Source organism: Scyliorhinus torazame, chromosome 11 (assembly GCF_047496885.1).
Source record: "Scyliorhinus torazame isolate Kashiwa2021f chromosome 11, sScyTor2.1, whole genome shotgun sequence".
Classification (NCBI taxonomy): domain Eukaryota; kingdom Metazoa; phylum Chordata; class Chondrichthyes; order Carcharhiniformes; family Scyliorhinidae; genus Scyliorhinus; species Scyliorhinus torazame.
Window position 1 is genome coordinate 58734541 of NC_092717.1, and position 22738 is coordinate 58757278.

The 22738-nt window shown below is 49.3% G+C and overlaps 1 protein-coding gene across 2 annotated transcripts in view; it reads right to left on the reverse strand.

Moving 5' to 3' along the window:
* The window catches only part of LOC140385298 (serine/threonine-protein kinase DCLK3-like), a 172187-nt gene extending 152147 nt beyond the window's left edge, over window positions 1-20040 (reverse strand). Inside the window, exon 1 of one of the 2 annotated variants that reach the window (XM_072467317.1) lies at window positions 18971-20040. In XM_072467317.1, coding sequence (XP_072323418.1) covers window positions 18971-19346 — 376 coding nt within the window. In that variant the 5' untranslated portion in view covers window positions 19347-20040. The remainder of the gene's footprint in view (window positions 1-18970) is intronic. The other variant, XM_072467318.1, reaches the window with a different exon arrangement.
* Between the last annotated feature and the right edge of the window lie 2698 nt (window positions 20041-22738).

The window sequence follows — 22738 nt, forward strand, 5'->3', positions numbered from 1 at the left end:
GGGGTCACCAGTCTTGTCTGGTGCATTTGAGTAGTTTCCAGTCCCAGTACGAAAAGGCTTATCAGGACACGCAGCGTGCAGTCCTGGTAAAGAAAGAAACAGAGAAGCAGGTGGAGACGCTACAGAAGCAATCCCACCACAGCCCACCTCAAACAGCTTTGTTGGTGGCCAAATCTCAAGGAAGATGTAAGCCACTACATTGAGAATTGCCTTATCTGTGCGCAGAACAACCCCGATAGATATGCCAAAAAGGCCCAACTCAGCCACACCCGATCCATTAACGGCCCCTGGACTAACCTCCAGATTGATTTTATAGGTCCATTGCCCCCTTGCAGGAATGGCTATAAATATGTTCTGGTGGTCATTGACACTTTTACAAAGTGGGTGGAAGCATTTCCAGCCCGCACCAACACTGTGAAAACCACAGCCAAGATCCTAACCCACCACATCTTTACAAGATGGGGACTCCCCCGCAGAATTGAATCGGACCAAGGTTCTCACTTTACGGGACGGGTCATGCAGAACGTCCTCACGATATTTGGCATTACCCAAAAATTCCACATTGCGTACCACCCACAGTCGAGTGGTATAGTGGAGCGCATGAATCGGACCCTAAAAACCACCCTCAGAAAAATGGTCCAGCAGAACAACACCACTTGGGATTCGGTCCTCCCCTTTGCGCTGATGTTTTTGCGTAACACTGTTTCCACCTCCGCAGGTTACACCCCACACACACTCATGACCGGACGCCCCATGAAAGGGACAGAATACTTGTTTAGACCTGACCAGCCCTGAAGTTACGGCTCTCACCCAGGAGAAAGCCGTGGAGCAATTAGTTGCTAATGTAAAAACGGCTCAGTTAGCAGCCGCAGTTAAATTGGGCACCAAAAAGAAACAGAGCAAGGCCTGTTTTGATAAGGCAGTGCATGCAACGGAGTATGATATAGGACAGCAAGTGATGTTGTCTGTATATAACCCCAGCACATTCCGGTCTCCAAAATACTCAGGTCCGTACTCCATTACGGATAAAGTAAGCCCATCGGTATATAAAATAAAATACCCAAATGGTAAGACTGCGTTGTTTCATATCAACCAGTTGAAGGTTTATGGAGCACAGTCAAACCACGCCCACCACGTCATGCTTGACGCAGCAGACCACACCCCGCCCACAGCCAACGTAACCCAACCAACCCCAACCACGTCCAGCCCAGCCACGGACTCGCCCTCGACTCCGCCCCCAAAATCTACACTCCGCCCCGGAACGCCCACAGACTGCAGCAGCAGAGACAGCGACTGTGACTCGGACAATCGCCACAGCACGCCGCCCTACTATCCCCATACAACCGGACCCACACCCAGCGACTCCGATTTTGACTCCAGTGATCCCTTCATGATCACTTTTCTAAACAAATCCCACCACCGACCACCGAACCACACGGACGACCCCGACCTTGTCCCCACACAACTCGACACAACTCATTGGCACCGCGACAACTCCTACGGACTCGTCCGCAACGACGAAAGCAACCCCAACTCACACCACGCAGCCCTTTCAGCCTTAATTCACTCCAGAGTTTGGCACCCGGGGGAAGGGGATGACCTCGAGTCTGACTCCCAAACCGCCAACCCCTTTGCGACCCTGTTCGCAACAGAGAACTGAGGTGTCCACATGATGTTTAAAGGAAACGCTTGGGAGAAGTGTTGTCCTTCCTGATGGAACCTGCAGGATGTTTTATGTTGTTCGTACGTTTTTTTTAATGTTGTTCGTCCGACAGGAGAATTTTTCTCACTGTCACACGCCCAGTCACCTGAAACTTCTGAGCTCTTGCCCTCAGAAACCCATCGCGGCCAGACGCTTGTTCAGTGGAACTAGCTTGTCTGCAGACACTTCACCTGATACCGGTTCGGGTACCAGACGCCCGATCATAACTGCTCTTCTGATTCAAGGATAGAATCACTGTAGCAACCACACCACGATGACTACATTTTTGCCCGTTCTTGTCGGTTGCTCAGGCAGTGGAGAAACGGCGTGAGACCCGCCCTGCCTGGGGACCCCCCCGTTGGTCAAACACGCTCGGGTAGGGGAGATACGGCATTGGTAGCCGTCCTACCCGGGGACTCCATCCAAATCTTACCCGTTGCGGCCATACGCAACTCATTTGGCATTTTTCATTTCAAAAAGTTTTTATTTGTTTAGGCGACCTTTATGCTGCCATATGCTATTTACATCCTGGAACATTTGGATGGGAAATCAGCACTGGTCCATCATTGGGAAGTGTGCCGTGTCCTAAAATTTGTTTTGAAAAAAAAAAATGAGGGAGTCACACATAGTGACCAATTATAAGGGTATAATTGGCCCCAAAAGGACAGACACACTAACACACCGGATATTAAACCAAGGTAGTTACAGATACTATGCTTGTTTTCACAGAACTCCAGAGGCTCCAGGACCGGAGAAAACAAAAGAACACAAGAAGGAAAAGGAAAGAGGACAGCCATGAGGACTTCTTTCATCGTGCTCAACACTTTTTTTAAATGGACATTTGGTTGCGCGGGAACGCGGGCCCCATGACTTCAAACCTCCCTGCCGTTAATGTTTCACTGCCCCGCAGTACCCAAAGCCCAGTCACCAGCGACACTGCATCTACGTGATTGAAGCACTGTTAGCGTTGGCGATACTCTGCTGTGTAGTGCAGACTATGCGCCTCCGCAAATGGAGGAGAGCGTACCGCGCTCGAACCCCGGCATATCGGATCCGATCCCCTATATTCGGTTATGACCAGACCCCCGACCCCCACGACATATAACACAATAATAAAGAACATGCACTTGCGTTTTTACTGTAAATAAAAAAGATGTACAAAACTTTTCATGAACAAAAAAATGTATGATCCTGAGCTTGACTGCCAAGCCAGGAAAGAGTATATTAAATGTTGTGATTGTTGTTGTATGTTTTAGGAAGATAGGATATTGCAACGTTTAGTGAGTATAGCGTAGTTAGGTAAAATTAGAGGTTCCAAGTTTGTTATTTTGTAAATGCATGCCCCTGCCTGACATAGCGCCCTGAGAATTGTTTTGGTAAAAATGTTTCTGCATAGCTAGGGTCAGAGCAGTGGCCATGTAGGAGGTGTCCCCCCCCGGTCAGGGAATGGAAAGACCAAATTTATGTGATCCTTCATGCTTCGCGTTAGGATCACAAGGAGGGGATGTAGCCACCTAAAATGGCTGATTCCCAAGTATTTGGCCAAACCCAGATGTAAAATGGCGAACTGAAAATGCTGATGGGAAAATCAGCCAACAGGACTCAAAACGGACAGCTGCAGGCAGAACAGTGTATTCGGCTCTGGGGAAGTCGGCCCAGACCGATACCTGCAATCATTAACAGCACATCAACCCAGCCATCTGCATTTTAATCGGCCATCCCCGGGAACAATTGCTACAAATTAGCAATTGAAAGCCGATCCAGACCTTTCGGCGCCAGCAGTGGCCGAGACAAAGAAAGGTGGACGACTACCCCCCGATCAAGGAATCGCCCCATTATTGGAGCATATCGAACCCAGTGATTGGGACCAAGTCCAATCACTTGGGACCAGGGTCAAGGTCCGCCCCGAGAGGCGGGAAGCCCCTAGGAACTATAAAAATATGGGCCAAGTTCAGATCGACCCTTCTTCTCCTACTCGCAACCTTCGAGACCCTTCGACGAAGGAACAAGTAAGTCTTACTCCAGCGATCGCTACCAGATAGGTGTTCCCGTACCAGCCTTTTTGAATCCCGCAGGCCAGACCCAATTCGATAGACCATTCGTTTCCCTGACCTGGTGGGCCATCACCAAAGTTAAGTATTGGCCTTTAGTGGTAGGTAATAGTCTAGAAGTAGGATTATTGTATAAGTATTTGTTGCTGTATATAATAAATGATCGTTGATTTAACATTTACTAAGCGGTGTGCTGCATTATTAATCATTACTTGAGCTTGAACCACGTGGCGGTATCAGAAAGATACCTGGCGACTCGTGAGCAAAGGTGACAGAATTAGAGCTAATAAAACTAAGGCTAATAAGAGCAACAATCCCCCACATACTATTTACAGTCAGAATCACTTGGTTGGAAAAACGAGTTCGCAGAGGACAGAGAAATTGTCCACCCACTCAGCCCATCAGACACGGGCTGCGAGAGTGCTCGCACTGTGACAGAATTTTTTTTTGGATGTCTTGTCTCCGCAAATGGTTGTTTAAAAAAAAAAAATATGGGAGTCACATATGGTGACGATCCTAATGGGAAATTGACTTGAAGGAGAAACAGACAGACAAACGAGATATTAAACACCAAGATTATAACAGACACTATGCTTGTTCCCCTAGACAGATACAAAGATACTCAACGACGAAGGAAAGCCTGAACAAGATGAAGACGACCCTGATGATCTACATCATGATCGTCGCTGGAACAGTACAGTTGCGCGCGTTACCTACCTCCACCTCCCTCACCACACAGGCCCCGAACACGAATACCCAACGCAACACCCCCAGCCCGGACACTACACCACACATAGCCCCAGCCACCGATACCCCCACATGCTGTGAGAATCTCGTTAAATGGTATTCCCTGTCCTACACGGTTGAAGCCTTACTAGAGATAGCCACATTGTGCAGTGTCATCCAGACAATTAGATTGCGGAAATGGCGAAGGAGAGGCTCCTGCCCTCCAGTATACACCTTTAGAGCCCCTTTCCTTGGACTCCAGTAAACCCCACATTCTTTCTGAACCTTTCTCTTTAATAAATTCCGCGGTTGTTGTTTCGTTAATAAAGCTTATTTTTCTGTGTATGAATGTTAGTGATAAGAAGAAATGTGATGCTGCCATCGGATTTTTTGTATTGTAAGATAAGTTCTTTGATTGTTAAATAGCAGCATGAGTGTAGTCTAGTTAGAGACAGTTAGAGGTTCCCTTTTCTTATTGAATGTTAAATGTCCCCTTAGGAATTTTTAGATATGTGTTGTATTAGGGAAATTTAGGTAAATGTTTTGACCCATAGGACAGAGTAGGGTAGAACCTGTCCTTGGTTGAGGGTACCCAGCATTTCAGAGAACAAAGACCCAGTATTGTGATCCTTCATGATTCACGTTGAGGATCAAGAGGACGGAGTGTAGCCATCTGGGATGGCCATTTAAACTAGGTACAGAGAAACTCGCAAAGCCTAGCGGATAAAATGGACAAGCCAAGACTCAGGCAGGCTCAGAGCCTGAAATGCATATTTGTAAGCAAGAAGTCCAGATGGTATCGAAACTCCAACCAATTAGCATTTTAATGGAGCTGATTAGCATTTGATAGCCCATCTTCACCAAAACAAAGGACTGGTACTCGAGCGACCAGACATTTCGCCGCCACTCCCTGTTCAAGGAAAGCGCAAACAACAGGGTCAGTGACCGCTTGAGACACACCCAGCCATCCAGATCCCCGCCCACTTATTGGTTCGGAATCGAACAGAGTGATCAGGGATCACCCAATTAGTGGGGCCCAAACTGAAGGACCACCCAAAAGAGCGCAAAAACCCCCAAGTATAAGAAGAAGAGTTCGCCACATGTTTGTCCTCTCTTGGACCTGTTAACCCGGTCACGGCCATCTCCAAGTGCAGCAACACCAGAAGCAAGTCCAAGTTCAACGCTCGCTACCAGACGGATGAGCCTAGCTGAGCAGCAGTTACTCCTTCGGACCCGATAGATCCAGAATCGAACAGCGGCCACTGTTTTCTGACCTAAGCCGGGTGCCCGAAGTTAAGTACAGGTTGTCTTAGTCGATAGGTATAGTTAACTAGTAGTGTTTATGTTGCATGACTAATTGTGTGTAAATAAAGTACCCTTGACCTTGAACTAACTAACTGTTGTTTGGCTCTTTGATCGATAGCCGGTTGAACCTTGTGGTGGTATCATTTGATACCTGGCGACTCCAAGCATTAGGACATAGATAACATAGAAAGAAAGGCAAACTCACTGATTGGCATAATTGGAACAGAGCCACAGAAAGGACAGAGTAAATGAGTAAAAGAAGAAAACACAACAGCAACAGGCACCAACACTGAAAAAATCAACCCACAACACTTGATAACCACTTTCTATGTGGCAGAACCGACTTCTCATAGATTGGTCTCTTTGAGCCATCAGTAAAAATGCACCGTGTGAAGCTAACCCATCTCCAATAGATTTGATTTGCTGCCTGCCCAACACCTTATGCAGAAGGGAGGATGCCAATGAGTAAGGCAGCCCAGTCAGATCATCTTATTTCTTCTTTATTTTAATCCATGCTTTGTAACTTTCAGACTTGCTGATAAACGTGCTAAATATGTAGCTCTATTATTATTATTAAAATGAATGATGGGGACGCAAAATCCATACAACAGCTGCAATATGCCTAGATGTTGAGCGCTTGATGACGAAACAAAAATGAAAGGCAGAAATAAAAGGGGCAATTTCAGGTGTGCTGCCTATTAATTCTGAAACGTGGAATTTGGACAAAAACAAAAGCCCGCTTCTCAATGCTGGCTCTGAAATAAAAGACTGCGTGCAAGCTGAAAACAGATGCAAGAAAGAGGAATGTTCAATATTTATACCAGGATATTAAAGTGAGTCATATTGTATTTTATGAATATTTACTATAGAAATTTAGTCTGAACCAAACTCAAAATGCTTACTTGTTTCTGATCTTTTGTCAGCTTTGAACGCAAGTTTAAACATCGTGATGTGCCATAAAGTTCAATTGCAGAATTTTAACTCGATAAAATTAAATTATGTAACCCCTTAAAAGGAGATAGAAATCACTGGTGCAGGTGTAAGGGGTCTTGGAATTTACAAAAACCGAACAATAAGTCCAATACATCTGTGGTGTGAAGCAGGTGTTCCCTTTTTTATTTTAATTTCTTCTTTATTACACTGAAAATGCACGATGGCCAGGCTCAAGCAAACTAAGCTAACTCACTCCTCAGCATAAATTCCACTAAGGGGGTTAGGGGAAATTAAAAATGTTTTTAAACACAGATAATGTTGCAGCTGCAGACAGTGAGGACTGGTTTCCCAGGGTGTCTGGCAAGTCAACTGTAAAGAATGTTGACTGAGTAACTAAGGCGCATCAACCCTGACAGTGAGGGACATTGGCATTCAGCTCCTCTTTCCATCTCTTATCACTCCACCCCAACAAAGCCAGTTGAAAAATACAAATGCACCTTGCAAAACCAACTTTCATTTATTCAAAAAGTGTCCTTAAAGAGCGTAGGCTCAGTGTTTTTACAACCTTAACTTCCATTTTAAAGAAGCAGACAGCTTCACGCAGCATTGGCTTCCAATATCAGTTACAACACACCACAAATCCGGGAGATCTTTCTTCATAATTTATACAGTATCTGGCACTTACTGACTCGTTAAAGAGCCCTGTACTGGAAAGAACATTACATACATCAACACTTAAGGGCAAGTTCTGTGCTGATTTAAAACCTTACATATTTCTTCAAATTTATGCAGATCGAATGACTCAATTTGCAATAAAAAAAAGTTGTGCTTTGCTTCAAGATTGGGAACTTTTGTATTTCCTTCTTCTATCAAAAATTTGGAAAGAATGCAATCTGCAGCTATGATGATATATGCCGAAACGGAAACAGCAAGAGAGAACAGGACCACAATGAGTTCAAATCTGGATTGCTTTCAACACACTACTGCTACTAGACTGGAGTAAATGTTTCTTGCAGAGAAATTGCAAGCTATTGTGGAGCATAATACGGGTACTGTTTGAGTCTAAATCTGAAAATTGTACAAAAATTCCGATAGTCACAGTGACAACATCACCATTTTGCAAAATAAAATAAACTGCTGCTCAGGTGTAAGAGAGATACCAAGAGATGGTATTTGATGTTTGGCAATCAATGTATAAGCAGTCTGCTTGTGATCATTCAGGTCATAGAGTTATCATGTCAGAGAAGGAGGCCGTTTGACCCATTGAGTCCATGCTGGTTCTCGGTAGGGCAATCCACTCACTCCCATTCCCCTGTTCTATCCCGTTGTCTCTGCAAGTTTAATTCGCTGAAGTGCATATCCTATCATTAATGTCTTTGGAACACTCTTTGCAGCGTGATCCAGGTCATTCTATAAGTCTTCCTCACAACCATTCCCCTCTCTCTCCATTCCAAAGCCTTAAATCGGTGTCTCCTAGTCCTTGTATAATCGGCAAATTGGAACAGCTTTCTACGTCTAACTCATCCAAACTGTCGTAATCTGGTACTTGGTAAGTTTTTCTTCTGTAATTTTCGACTCAGGAATTTTCACAGGAGATGCACAATTATTGCAGTTGATGGGGACATTCTTAAAGGGAATGGAGATTTGTGGAAAATTGTTCCAGTCTTCACTTTGGGGCTTAATGTACTGCTTAGAAATATTTAATTGCTCATTCAAAATTTTATATAGGCCCGTGGGCTTTTCTTTGGTTCCGGAAACTGTGCTAACCTAACGACCTGACCAAATGGAAGACACGAGAATTTCATGAATAATTGTAACAAAGCAAGCTGCCCAGCATTGAGCTTTCTCAAGGAGGGTAATGTTTTTAACGTGTATGGGTGCCAAGCAACTCCGCCATTGACTATATTAAGTGTGGTTTAGCCAATATCTGGTGCAGCATTTCCTTCACATAAATAGAACACAAGAACTCGGAGCAGGAGTAGGCAATTCAGCCCCTCAAACCTACTCCCTCATTCAATACCATCATGGCTGATCTCATCTCGGCCTCATCTCCACCTTCCTACCCTCTCCCCATAACCCTTCATCTCGCGACTAATTAAAAACCTATCGATCTCCTCAAATATGTTTAGTGTTCCAGTGTCTACTGCATTCTGGGGTAGAGAGTTCCACAGAGTCACGGCCCTTTGAGTGAAGCCATTCCTCTTAATTTTGGTTTTAAATCTGCCATCACTTAACCTAAAACTATGGCCTCACTGCCATTGAAAAATGATGGAAGCTTCATTTCACAATCCCAAACACCTTGTACGCCAATATTAAGTTTGAACATTCCACTGCAAATTATTTTGGATGTGGATTCCTAATTAATCGCATTCTTAGTAACTTCAAACGGGAATTACACATTGCAGAGTTGGCTACTGAAGGACATGGGGTATTTTTGATTTGCATGAGGTTACATTTTTCTAGATGGAATTTCATTCCCCATATATTGGTTCATTTGATAAGATTATGTAGATCAGCTCTCCTTAATCTCCTTTCCTCCGAGAACATTCCCAGTTTCTCTAACTTAACCTTGGAGATGAATTACCTCACCGTTGGAACTATTCTAATATATCTCCTCTGCTGCCTCTCAAGGATACACACATGCTTTCACATCACACTTTACATGGTGACTAGAGCCGGATGCAATACTCAACAACACATTTTTCATTGTGTGAAAGGTGCCAAGACTAACATCGTTGCTCTGCTGCCAGCTGTGCCAACCCTCACCTGCGCTGCCAGCTTTGCCCTTCCTTGCCTGTGCTGCCAGCTGTTTCCACACTCACTCTGCTGCCAGGTGTGCCCTCTCTCACCTGTGATGCCAGGTGTGCCCACTGTCATGTGAGAGTACCTTTAAGAAATGGATGTGTATATAAATATCTGTAGTGAGAGTACCTTTAAAAATGGGTGTTTATGTGCATTTTGGTATGCTGTACCCAGCGAAACTCTGGGTCACACACCAAGGAAGGGAATATTTCTTCACAGCCCCCGCCGAAGCAAAAGCAAACAAGTTTATCGAGGAACACGGGCTGGAAAACCAACAGCGAGGGTAGAAACCTGGCGAGGGGCAACAACACGCCGACGGGGGGGGGGGGGGGGGGGGGGGGGGGGGGGAGGCAACGCCAGGCCCCCCCCCCACCCCAGCGAGCGCACCCTGAACAAAAAGCAAACTACTACCCGAGGGACCGCCACAGGTGGGAGACCAGGCCCCAGCACGAGGGAACGAGAGTAGCGGAGAAGGGACAGCAAACGAGGGGAGCGCAGGGTAGGACGGGGGAAGAGCGGGCAGAAAAACGCAGAGGCTGGGCAAGGGTGAAGCGAGACAGTAACTCCCGAGAGGGGGGTCACCGCACTAGCAAGAAAGCTAGCACCGGGGACAGGCAACAAAGCAGGGCCACAGCGTGCCCCCAACAAGGGGGAAGGCGCCAGACAGAGGGGGGGATGGGACCACTCAACAGAGGCAGGAGAGCAAACGGGGATAGGAACAGGGGAAAGAGGGACAAAGGAGAGATAGGCGGGAGAGGGGGAGGAAAGGGGAGGAAAGAGAGGGACCGGGGGGGGGGGGGGGGGGGCACAGTCAGGGAGGGATCAGGGGTGGGGGGGATCACAGGGACGGAGGGACAAAAAAACAAGGCTAGAAAAGAAACAGCAATAGGGCTACAAAGTGCCACAACCAAGGGCTCGGAACAAGGAATCACTGCAAGCATCCACCCAGTCCGGTCTCTGGGCTAAGGGAGACCCTAAAGTGCAGGGGGCTACCTGCATGGCGGTCGCAGAGTGGGCGGCCATGTCGGGTGCCCCCTGGACGAAGGGAAACCCCAGAGCGCAAGGGCCCGACCGCATGGAGAGAGCAGTGACAACGGCCATCCTGGACGGCCCCCTAACAAAGGGGAACCCCGGAGGACAGGGGCGCGTCCACCAGGTAAATATGGTTAATCCCACAGGAGTGAGGGGACAGAGGCCCCCCCCAACAGGATAGTCACCTGGAACGTAAGGGGATTGAGTCCAGTGAAAAGATCCAGAGTCCTCACCCTTGTAAGAAAGAAGAAGGCAGACATAATCTTCCTCCAAGGGACGCACCTGAGAGAGCAGGACCGACTGCGGTAAGAAAGGGCAGGGTGGGACAGACCTACCATTCCTGTTACGGGACGAGGGCCAGCGGGGGTGGCGATACTGATCAGCAAATGGACGATGTTTAGGGTGACAAAGACGGTTACGGACCCAGGGCACCGATAGTACTAGTTAACGTGTACACGCCCAACTGGCACGACACGAGCTTCATCAAGAAGACCATGGCAGAAATCCCTGACATAGCGACGCACCAGCTAATCATTGGGGGGGGGTGGACTTCAACTGTGTACAGGATCCAGCGACTGACAGGTCAAACCCCAAAACGGGGAAAACCTCAAGCATGGCAAGGGAACTCGGTCACTTTATGGAACAGATGGGAGCGGTGGACCCCCACCCAGGGAAGAAGGAGTTTTCCTTCTTCTCCTCAGTACACAACGTATACACCAGAATTGACTTATTTGTGGTGGGGAAAACGGTGCTCCGGGGATAGACAAAGTGGAATACCCCGCAATTGTGATATCAGACCACGCTCCACGCTACATGGACGTGAGGCTGGAGACAGGCAGGGTCCATCGCCCCACGTGGAGGTTGGACGTTGCCCTACTTGCTGACAAAGCCTTCAACGAAAAGATATTGCGGGCCATAGCAGAATACACAGAGAACAACCAGAACAGGGTGGTCTCACCCTCCATGTTCTGGGAAGCGCTAAAGGCCGTGCTGAGAGGGAACTCAGCGCTTTCAAAGCTCAAAAAGATAGGGAGGAAAGGGCAGCTAGGCAGCAGCTGGTCGACTCCATACTGGAGGTAGACCGTAAATACTCCGATACCCCGACTGTAGAGCTCCTGGTGGAGAGGAAAGAGTTACAAAGGAACTTTGATCTGCTCTCCACCAGGAACGCAGTGCATCAACTCCGTCAAGCACGTGGGACCCTATACGAACATGGAGACAAAGCCAGCTGCCTGCTGGCACACCAGCTGAGAAAGCAGGCAGCCACCAGAGAAATTGCACAAATCAGGGATACTAGAGGCACATTACAAACAGAGCCAGAAACGATCAATAAAACCTTCAGGGCCTTTTACCAAGGGCTGTATATCTCAGAGCCCCCAATGGGGGAGTCCGGGATGAAACGGTTCCTTGATAGACTGGACATACCAGTCGTGGGGGAGGGCAGAAAACGGGGCCTGGAAGCACCACTAGCACTGGGAGAGATCATGTTCAGCCTTAGCTCCATGCAGGCGGGGAAGGCATCGGGACCAGACAGGTTCCCGGCGGTCATCTACAAAAAATTTGTGACAGCACTGGCCCCGCACCTGCCGGAGATGTTCACAGACTCGCTGGCTAAGGGCACACTGCCACCCACGCTAGCACAGGCCTCAATCTCGCTGATACACAAGAAAGATAAAGACCCAAAGGAATGTGGGTCATACAGACCCATCTCACTGCTGAACGCAGATGCCAAAATACTGGCCAAGATTCTAGACAAAAGGCTAGAAGACTGCGTGCCAGAGATGGTCGCAGAGGACCAGACGGGCTTTGTCAAAGGTAGACAGCTTACTTCGAACATTAGGCACCTGCTGAACGTGATAATGACCCCATCCGGGGAGAGAACACCAGAGGTGATCGTCTCCCTAGACGCAGAAAAGGCCTTCTTGAGTCGAATGGAAATACCTCATAGAGGAGCAAATATGTAAGGAGATTACAGATAGCTGCAAGAATAATAGGGTGGTAGTAGTAGGGGACTTTAACTTTCCCAACATTGACTGGGACAGCCATAGCATTAGGGGCTTGGATGGAGGGAAATTTGTTGAGTGTATTCAGGAGGAATTTCTCATTCAGTATGTGGATGGACCGACTAGAGAGGGGGCAAAACTTGACCTCGTCTTGGGAAATAAGGAAGGGCAAGTGACAGAAGTGCTAGTGAGGGATCACTTTGGGACAAGTGACCATAATTCCATTAGTTTTAAGATAGCTATGGAGAATGATAGGTCTGGCCCAAGAGTTAAAATTCTTAATTGGGGCAAGGCCAATTTTGATGGTATCAGACAGGAACTTGCAGAGGTAGATTGGGGGAGATTATTGGCAGGCAAAGGGACGGCTGGTAAATGGGAGGCTTTTAAAAATGTGTTAACCAGGGTGCAGGGTAAGCACATTCCCTTTAGAGTGAAGGGCAAGGCTGGTAGAAGTAGGGAACCCTGGATGACTCGAGATATTGAGACTGGTCAAAAAGAAGAAGCAGGCATATGACGTACATAAGCAACTGGGATCAAGTAGATCCCTTGAAGAGTATAGAGATTGTCGAAATAGAGTTAAGAGGGAAATCAGGAGGGCAAAAAGGGGACATGAAATTGCTTTGGCAAATAATGCAAGGGAGAATCCAAAGAGATTCTACAGATACATAAAGGGGAAAAGAGTAACTCGGGACAGAGTCGGGCCTCTTAAGGATAAACAAGGACATCTATGTGCAGAGCCACAAGAGTTGGGTGAGATCCTGAATGAATATTTCTCATCGGTATTCATGGTGGAGAAAGGCATGGATGTTAGGAAACTAAGGGAAATAAATAGTGATGTCTTGAGAAGTGTGCATATTACAGAGGAGGAGGTGCTGGAAGTCTTAAAGCGCATCAAGGTAGATAAATCCCCGGGACCTGATGAAATGTATCCCAGGATGTTGTGGGAGGCTAGGGAGGAAATTGCGGGTCCCCTAACCGAGATATTTGAATCATCGGAGGCCACAGGTGAGGTGCCTGAAGATTGGAGAGTGGCGAATGTTGTGCCATTGTTTAAGAAGGGCAGCAGGGAAAAGCCTGGGAACTACAGACCGGTGAGCCTAACGTCTGTAGTAGGTAAGTTGCTAGAAGGTATTCTGAGAGACAGGATCTACAAGCATTTAGAGAGGCAAGGACTGATTCGGGGCAGTCAGCATGGCTTTGTGCGTGGAAAATCATGTCTCACAAATTTGATTGAGTTTTTTGAGGGAGTGACCAAGAAGGTAGATGAGGGCAGTGCAGTAGACGTTGTCTACATGGACTTTACAAAGCCTTTGACAAGGTACCGCATGGTAGGTTGTTGCAGAAGGTTAAAGCTCACGGGATCCAGGGTGAGGTTGCCAATTGGATTCAAAATTGGCTGGACGACAGAAGGCAGAGGGTGGTTGTAGAGGGTTGTTTTTCAAACTGGAGGCCTGTGACCAGTGGTGTGCCTCAGGGATCGGTGCTGGGTCCACTGTTATTTGTGATTTATATTAATGATTTGGATGAGAATTTAGGAGGCATGGTTAGTAAGTTTGCAGATGACACCAAGATTGGTGGCACAGTGGATAGTGAAGAAGGTTATCTAGGATTGCAACGGGATCTTGATCAATTAGGCCAGTGGGCCGACGAATGGCAGATGGAGTTTAATTTAGATAAATGTGAGGTGATGCATTTTGGCAGATCGAATCAGGCCAGGACCTACTCAGTTAATGGTATGGCGTTGGGGAGAGTTATAGAACAAAGAGATCTAGGAGTACAGGTTCATAGCTCCTTGAAGGTGGAGTCGCAGGTGGACAGGGTGGTGAAGAAGGCATTCGGCATGCTTGGTTTCATTGGTCAGAACATTGAATACAGGAGTTGGGACGTCTTGTTGAAGTTGTACAAGACATTGGTACGGCCACACTTGGAATACTGTGTGCAGTTCTGGTCACCCTATTATAGAAAGGATATTATTAAACTAGAAAGAGTGCAGAAAAGATTTACTAGGATGTTGCCGGGACTTGATGGTTTGAGTTATAAGGAGAGGCTGGATAGACTGGGACTTTTTTCCCTGGAGCGTAGGAGGCTTAGGGGTGATCTTATAGAGGTCTATAAAATAATGAGGGGCATAGATAAGGTAGATAGTCAACATCTTTTCCCAAAGGTAGGGGAGTCTAAAACTAGAGGGCATAGGTTTAAGGTGAGAGGGGAGAGATTCAGAAGGGCCCAGAGGGGCAATTTCTTCACTCAGAGGGTAGTGAGTGTCTGGAATGGGCTGCCAGAGGTAGTAGTAGAGGCGGGTACAATTGTGTCTTTCAAAAAGCATTTAGATAGTTACATGGGTAAGATGGGTATAGAGGGTTATGGGCCAAGTGCGGGCAACTGGGACTAGCTTAATGGTAAAAACTGGGCGGCATGGACTGATTGGGCCGAAGGGCCTGTTTCCATGCTGTAAACTTCTATGATTCTATGATTCTAGGTACTGGAGCGGTTCGGGCTTGGAACAGGATTCACCTCCTGGGTAAATCTCCTATACAACGCTCCCATGGTCAGCGTACGGACAAACAATACCAACTCCCGATACTTCCAGCTGCACAGGAGCACCAGACAAGGATGCCCACTGTCCCCACTGCTGTTCGCCCTAGCGATCGAGCCACTGCAATTGCGCTCACAGCGGCAAAAAGCTGGAGGTGGATCTGAAGGGGCGGCAGAGAGCACAGAGTCTCACTCTATGCAGGTGAGCTGCTCCTCTACATTTCGGACCCACAAAGCAGCATGGACGGAATCATCGCGCTCCTGAAAGAGTTTGCCGCCTTCTCGGGCTACAAACTCAACATGAGCAAAAGCGAGATCTTCCCGGTACACCCACAAGTAGGTGGGGCAACACTAACGGGACTGCCGTTTAAACAAGCCCGACACAAATTCTGCTACCTGGGGACCAAATAGCCCATGACTGGAAAGGGATCCACAAATGGAACCTCACCAGTCTGACAGAGGAAGTAAAACAGGACCTGCAAAGATGGAACAGACTCCCACTCTCCCTCCTAGGGAGAGTCCAGACGATCAAAATGAACGTGCTGTCCAGGTACCTCTTCCTATTCAGAGCCATCCCGATCTACATCCCCAAGGCCTTTTTCAAACCACGGTCAAACTAATCATGGCGTTCGTATTGAGGGGGGGGGGGGGGGGAGAGAATGCTAGGATCCCAAAGAAGGTCTTGCAAACAACAAAATCCAGGGGGGGGGCTAGCCCTCCCAAACCTACAATTCTATCACTGGGCGGCGACGGCCAAGCGAATAAGGGCTTGGATCAAGGAGCCAGAAGCCGAGTGGGTGGGCACAGAAGAGGCCTTCTGCAGGGGGACCTCCCTTCGGGCCCTCGCCATGGCGGCACTCCCTTCCCCACCCAAAAAACACTCCAGCAGCCCAGTGGTGATAGCCACCGTTGAGTTCTGGAACCAACTACGGCAGCAATTTGGCCTGACCAAAATGTCAGACAAAGCTGTCTGACACCACCTTCAAAAGGTGGGGACAGGACGGAGGGACACTGACTGTCAGGGGCCTATACACGGACGGCAGGATCGCAACAATGGACAAACTGACAGAGAAATTCCAGCCAGCCAGAGGGAACGAGCTAAGGTATCTGCAACTCAAAAACTTCCTACGAAAGGACATACCCACAACCGTCACGACAGACATTACTGGAAGAGTTACTGCACGCAAGCATACTAGAGAAAGGAAACTGTAGCGACATGTATGACTGACTGGTAGAAGGGGCCAACACCGTACTGGACGCAACAAGAATGAAATGGGAGGGGGGCCTGGGGATCGAAATAGGGTGGGGACTCTGGAGCGAAGCACTGCACAGGGTCAACTCCACCTCCACGTGCGCAAGGCTCAGCCTGACGCAACTAAAAGTGGTACATAGAGCCCACTTAACAAGAACCCGTATGAGTAGGTTCTTCCCTGAGATGGAGGATAGATGTGAACGGTGCCAAGGAGGCCCGGCCAACCACGCCCACATGTTCTGGTCTTGCCCCAGACTTGTGGAGTACTGGACTGCCTTCTTCGAGGCAATGTTCAAAGTGGTGGGGGTGAGGGTGGAGTCCTGCCCAAAAGTGGTGGTCTTCGGGGTTTCAGACGAGCCAGATCTATTCCTGGAGAGGAGGGCACATGCCTTTGCCTCCCTGATCGCCCACTGATCGGCTGGCGGTCAGCAGCATCACCTAAAGCTGCAGACTGGCTGTCCGACCTCTCGGAATCTCTCCAAATGGAGAAAATCAAATTCGCCATCCGGGGGTCAGACGACGACTTCCACAGAACGTGGGAGCCATTCACCCAATTGTTCCGGGACCTGTTTGTGGCCAACAAACAAGCAGAATAACCAGGTAGCCAGAACCAGGGGAAAGTAGCCAAAGTATGAGAGGGAGAGATAGACCAGGAGAGGGGGGGGGGGACTGCTAAATCTAAGAGGAAGGAAAGGCGAAACACAGGGGTTGGGGGGGGGGGGGGGGAAGAGGGAAGAGACAGGGAACAATAGAGGGCCAGGGAGGTAGGTGGGGGGCGTGATGGGGGTGGGGGAGGAGTTAACAAACTTGGCATCCACAGGAACAGAGAAAGAGGAGAATGCGGGCGGAAGACGGGAGGGCCGGCTGAGGCGGAGGTGGGTGCGAGACGACAGCGGCGGCGTGGTCCGTCCGGGAGAGGCAAGGGACGGCACCAGCACAGGACCCATTTGAGTATTGCCCTCAGTGGTTGTCTCTCCGGCACCCAGATGTACATCTGCCCCCCACCCCAGTCTCTGCCCCCTCCCCCAGTCTCTGCCCCCTCCCCCCCAGTCTCCGCCCCCTCCCCCAGTCTCTGCCCCCTCCCCCAGTCTCTGCCCCCTCCCCCCCCCCCAGTCTCCGCCCCCTCCCCCCCAGTCTCCGCCCCCCTCCCCCCCCAGTCTCCGCCCCCCCCCCCCACAAACAGATGCCTACTTGTGTGTAAATAATTGATTTTGTATTTCTCTCGTGTTGTTACCTTTTTTTCTTTCCCTTTGTGATTTGTGTGTGTGTGCACTTCTCTTCTATATATATATCATATCCTATGTACATAACGGCAAATACACTTTGTTCAAAAACCCAATTTAAAAAAATTTATAAAAAAGAAAATGGGTGTTTATTACTGCAGTGATGTCAGAGAGCGGGTGGAGCTGGGCTGTCTGTCAGCTTTTTACTTTTGTTTTAGGCTGTTTGCTGCAGTGTGTGTTTTAGTTTCGTTTTCAGAACTGGATAGCTGCAGTCACAGCCAGAAGGTGTACGAGTTTCTCTCTGTAATCTAAAGACTGTAAATCGATCCTGGTGATTTAAAACTAATAACAGTAGTGGCTTTAACCTGATGTGCTTCTGGTAAAAGGTGTTTTAAGTCTTATGGATGTTAAAAGGAAAGCTTAAAGGATTACTTAGTGTTGTATTCTTTGGGGTTGTATTTGAATTGATGGTTGCCAAGATGTTCACTGTATGTTTTAAAAAGGTAAACTTGAGTTCATCGAATAAACATTGTTTTAATTTAAAAGTACTGTAAAGCTCGGTTTGTATCACACCTGTAGAGTGGGCCGTGTGCTCCCCATACCACAATCTATTAAAAGTTGTGGGTCAGGTGAACTCAATGACACACTTTGGGGGTTCTCTAAACCCTGGCCCATAACACCACCCTCACCTGTGCAGCCAGCTGTACCCTCCCTCACCTGTGCTGCTAGCTGTGCCCTCCATCACCTGTGCTGCCAGCTGTGCCCTCCATCACCTGTGCTGCTAGCTGTGCCCTCCATCACCTGTGCTGCTAGCTGTGCCCTCACTCACCTGTGCTGCTGTGCCCTCACTCACCTGTGCTGCTAGCTGTGACCTCCCTCACCTGTGCTGCTAGCTGTGACCTCCCTCACCTGTGCAGCCAGCTGTGCCCTCTTATCACCTGTGCTGCCAGATGTCCCCTCCCTCACCTGTGCTACCAGCTGTGCCCTCCCTCACTCTGCTGCCAGGGTGGTACGGTAGCACAGTGGTTAGCACTGTTGCTTCACAGCTCCAGGGTCCCAGGTTCGATTCCCGGCTTGGGTCACTGTCTGTGCGGAGTCTGCACGTTCTCCCCGTGTCTGCATGGGTTTCCTCCGGGTGCAGGTTAGATGGATTGGCCATAGTGTCCAAAAAAAAAAGTTGGGTGGGGTTGCGGGGATAGGATGAAGGTGAGAGCTTAAATGGGGTGCTCTTTCCAAGGGCTGACGCAGACTCGATGGGTCGAATGGTCTCCTTCTGCACTGTAAATTCTATGATTCTATTCTATGAGGTGTGCCCTGCCTCACCTGTGCTGCCAGCTGTGCCCACCCTCACTCTGCTGCCAGCTGTGCCCTCCCTCACCTGTGCAGCGAGCTGTGCCCTCCCTCACCTGTGCTGCCAGCTGTTGCTCCTGGCTGCTCCTGGCCATACCTGCCGCTGCGGAAGGGCTCGAAGGCAGCGCACACATAGCCGTGGCCGTCCCTCAGCTCGGCCAGGGTGCGCACAGTGCGACCCCCGCGGGGGCTGTACAGCCGCCTCACTCCGTTCGCCAGGGGGATCCAGCGGCTCAGCTCTCCCAGCAGAGCCTCCAGGGACAGGTAACGGTGCGGTGTGATTCGCAGCGCCTTGCCCCGGAAATAGCGGTCGCCGTTTTTGTAGAAAGTGACGAGCCGGGGCCAGCGCAGCTCCCCGCCCTCAGGCTCGCTGAGATCCCGCAGCTCCCGGGTCAGGGCTGGGCTGCAGTGCTGGAGTGCCAGCCCCGACATTGTAGCCCCCACTCCGGCTTCCAAACTGGAAATGCAAACCCTTCCTCAATTCAGCCGCATGCGCCATCCAAACCAATGCTCATCTTCCACTCAACAACTGCTCTGAGCCATTCACTGCCCCGGCAAAGTGACCAGGATTTGGGGCTGCAAAAGTTTTCTTGAGGTTAATTCGTTTTGCAAAATCGATTGCTTCTTGGATGCAGAAATTTCGACTTAGAAACAAAACTTTTGCATTCTTGTCCCAGGAGCACAGACGGTTCAACCACAACCACGTGTGTTTCATCCAACAGCGCGACCACATTGGGTAGAAACGCCTCTTGGTGGATTTAATAATCTCTCTCTTGCTGCGTGTTGCACAAGGTTGTGTTTTTGCACCATGTAAGTTGTGAAGCAGTCACTGCGCTGAGTGGAGCCCAGTCCATCTCCAAATGAGCTCCACCCTCCCCACACGGGGTCTGTAGTTCAGCTCCCTCCTGCCACTTGCTAAAGCTGTTCTCAAGGGCGGGCGGGGAAAGCAGTCATATCAGCTGGCACCAACTTTCACGCTCTCATTTAAATGCCGTCGTTTTCCTGGGGGCGAGGAGTGAATGGAGGCGTGTTGCTGAAATAAATGAGATGCCACTTCGCAGGGGATCCTGATCTGCATTCAGCTCCCAGGAGCACGGATTCACCCCACACACAACACGACTTTGTAACAATGTGCCGGACTTCACCTCTCGCTGTGGATATAAGTGCTGGTTTGGGGGGGGGGGGGACGATGGTCCGTCCGCTTTTCCCTGGTGGTTTGTTTGAAACGGTTTCCGGGGTAACTAAGAATACAGATTTTGAAAGCAGAGGTTTTCTTGCGGTAGTTAGCAGCAGAGAGAACACATTTTCCCTGGATCGGCGCGTTTCAGTTAACATCCCCCCCCCCCCCCCTCCCGCAGAGACTCACCCTGCACATCTTTAATTTTAATGAAACATATTTTCCGCCCAGTCAGTTTCAACCCCATTAATTGTGTCACATCAAACACCTCATGCTCCAAAAGACAAACTTGTTGGGACCAGACCAAGGGCAAGTTTAATGCGCAAGTTATTATTAATATATATATTTTTTCGAATCAGCAATTTGTGGCGAACAAGAGATCTCGTGGGAGTTGAGAATCGCCACTGGGACGGTTTCCCACATCTCACCTCCAGCCTGGCAAAAGAGGGACTTACCGCACAATCTCCACGGGGCTGTAAGCGAGTTGCTGCATCTGCGCCTTTAAACACACATTTAATTCGGGGCAGAAAGTTGAGCTGTTTCTTTTTTTATATAAATTTAAACTACCCAATTCTTTTTTTCCAATTAAAGGTCAATTTATTATGGACAATCCACCTACCCTACACATCTTTGGGTTGTGGGGGTGTGCAAACTCCACACAGACAGTGATCATGGATAGAACCCGGGTCCTCTGCACCGTGAGGAACAGCTATTTCAGGACACCGGTTTCTGAACCTTTACATTTTTTATTTTCCTTGATTCAAATCTCTCTTTATCCACAATTCCTTCCCTTCTGTTTCTCTTTCCGCTCCTAAGTTAACTCTAATGCGCCTTATTTACTTCGCCATCACTTACAGATTCTTTTGATAGATTGTTGGCCCCGTCACTTGCCAAAGTCGCAGAGAGGCGCTTCCAGCAATTTGCAACGCTGAGCTGGAGTTTAACGGTGGCAAAAAGATTCACCTCAGGGCGCTCACTTTGAAATGCTTCACTCCAGCAAATGCTGGTGCTTGTGTTTTCCCAGATTGTAATCAATGATGAACGATGGTATCCAACTGCTGCTTTTTAATAAAATATATATCTTTGTGTTGTGATTATTGAGAGGCTTCTTCACAGGATACTGTTGGATATTCCACAAGTAAAAGGTGAGTACCATTCACTATCCTATACAGTGCTAGTGTGGTAAACCACCTTATTGTCTTATATTCACTGTGCTGTATTGTACATGCCTTGGTTAGTCCAGGCTGGCTCCGCCCCACAGGCTTCTGTATAAAGGTGGCAAGTCTCCGCCTCCGGACCCAGTTCGGGTCCAGAGGCAGGAGGCTTGCTGTTTAGTGTATTAAAGCCTCAGTTACGTTTATCACTCGTCCTCTATTATTGATGGTGTATCAATTTAATACACTAAACTTCTGAAGATGGACTCTTCACTCAAGCCTGATCACTTGCAACTGGACCCACAAGCAGCTGACGCTACAGAGACTTTTGAACACTGGCCAAGCTGTTTTGAGGCATACCTCGCATCTTTCAACAAAGACTTCACAGACCTCCAGAAGAAGCAGATCCTCCACGCACGGGTGAGCCCAAGAGTCTTTCTCCTCATCAGGGACCCCCCCTCGTACGCAGAGGCAATAATGCGGCTAAAGGGACATTACGTGAAATCTGTTAACCAGGTATATGCTAGGCACCTCCTCGCCATGAGACGCCAACGCCCTGGGGAATCACTCGCGGAATTCCTGTGTGCCTTGCGCATCCTCTGCCGGAACTGTGACTGCCGGGCGATATCGGCTACCCAGCACGCGGAGCTGCTGATCAGGGACGGCTATGTCGCGGGCATGCACTCGAACTATATCCGCCAGCGATTACTAGAAGGGGGGACACTCGGCCTCCCAGAGACAGTACAACACTCCAACTCACTGGAGGTGGCCTCCCAGAACATGGGGGCCTACACCTCCGACCGATCGGCACCCTCGTGGGCGCAGCCATCAACCGACCCAGGTGCGATGCAAGCCTGCGCCGTGCAGCGGCCCACCAACGCTTGAGGCCTGAAGTGCTACCTCTGTGGCCAGATTAATCACCCCCGACAACGCTGCCCAGCACGGAACGTGACCTGTAATGGCTGTGGGAAGAAGGGAAAAGCCTGCCAGGCCCGACCCCCCCAAACCTTCTAGCTCCAGCAGTGCTGCCTGCTGCCTGTCGGGGCCAACCCCAGCTGCCGCGCCACCCGCCATGTGCGAACCATGGGTGCCGCCATCTATAATTTCGGCCAACACATGCAATCCACGGGGGCCGCAATCTTGGATGCCATCTTACACCTCACCCACGGGGGCCGCCAGCTTGGACGCCATCTTACACCCCACCCGCCACATGCGACCCGTGGGGGCCGCCATCTTGGACGCCATCTTGGGATCACTCCGCGGCCTCCCAGGAGCCCTGCTCACCCGATCGTACACTGGCCACCGCCACCTCCGACCGGCCTACCGACCGCCTTCCAACACTCGCCTCCATTACACTCGACCAGTCCCGGCCGCACCACCTCGCGAAGTCCACAATGACCGTCCAGATTAACGGGCTCAAGACGGCCTGCCTGTTTGACTCCGGGAGCACAGACAGCTTCAGACACCCAGATACAGTAAGGCGCTGCTCCCTC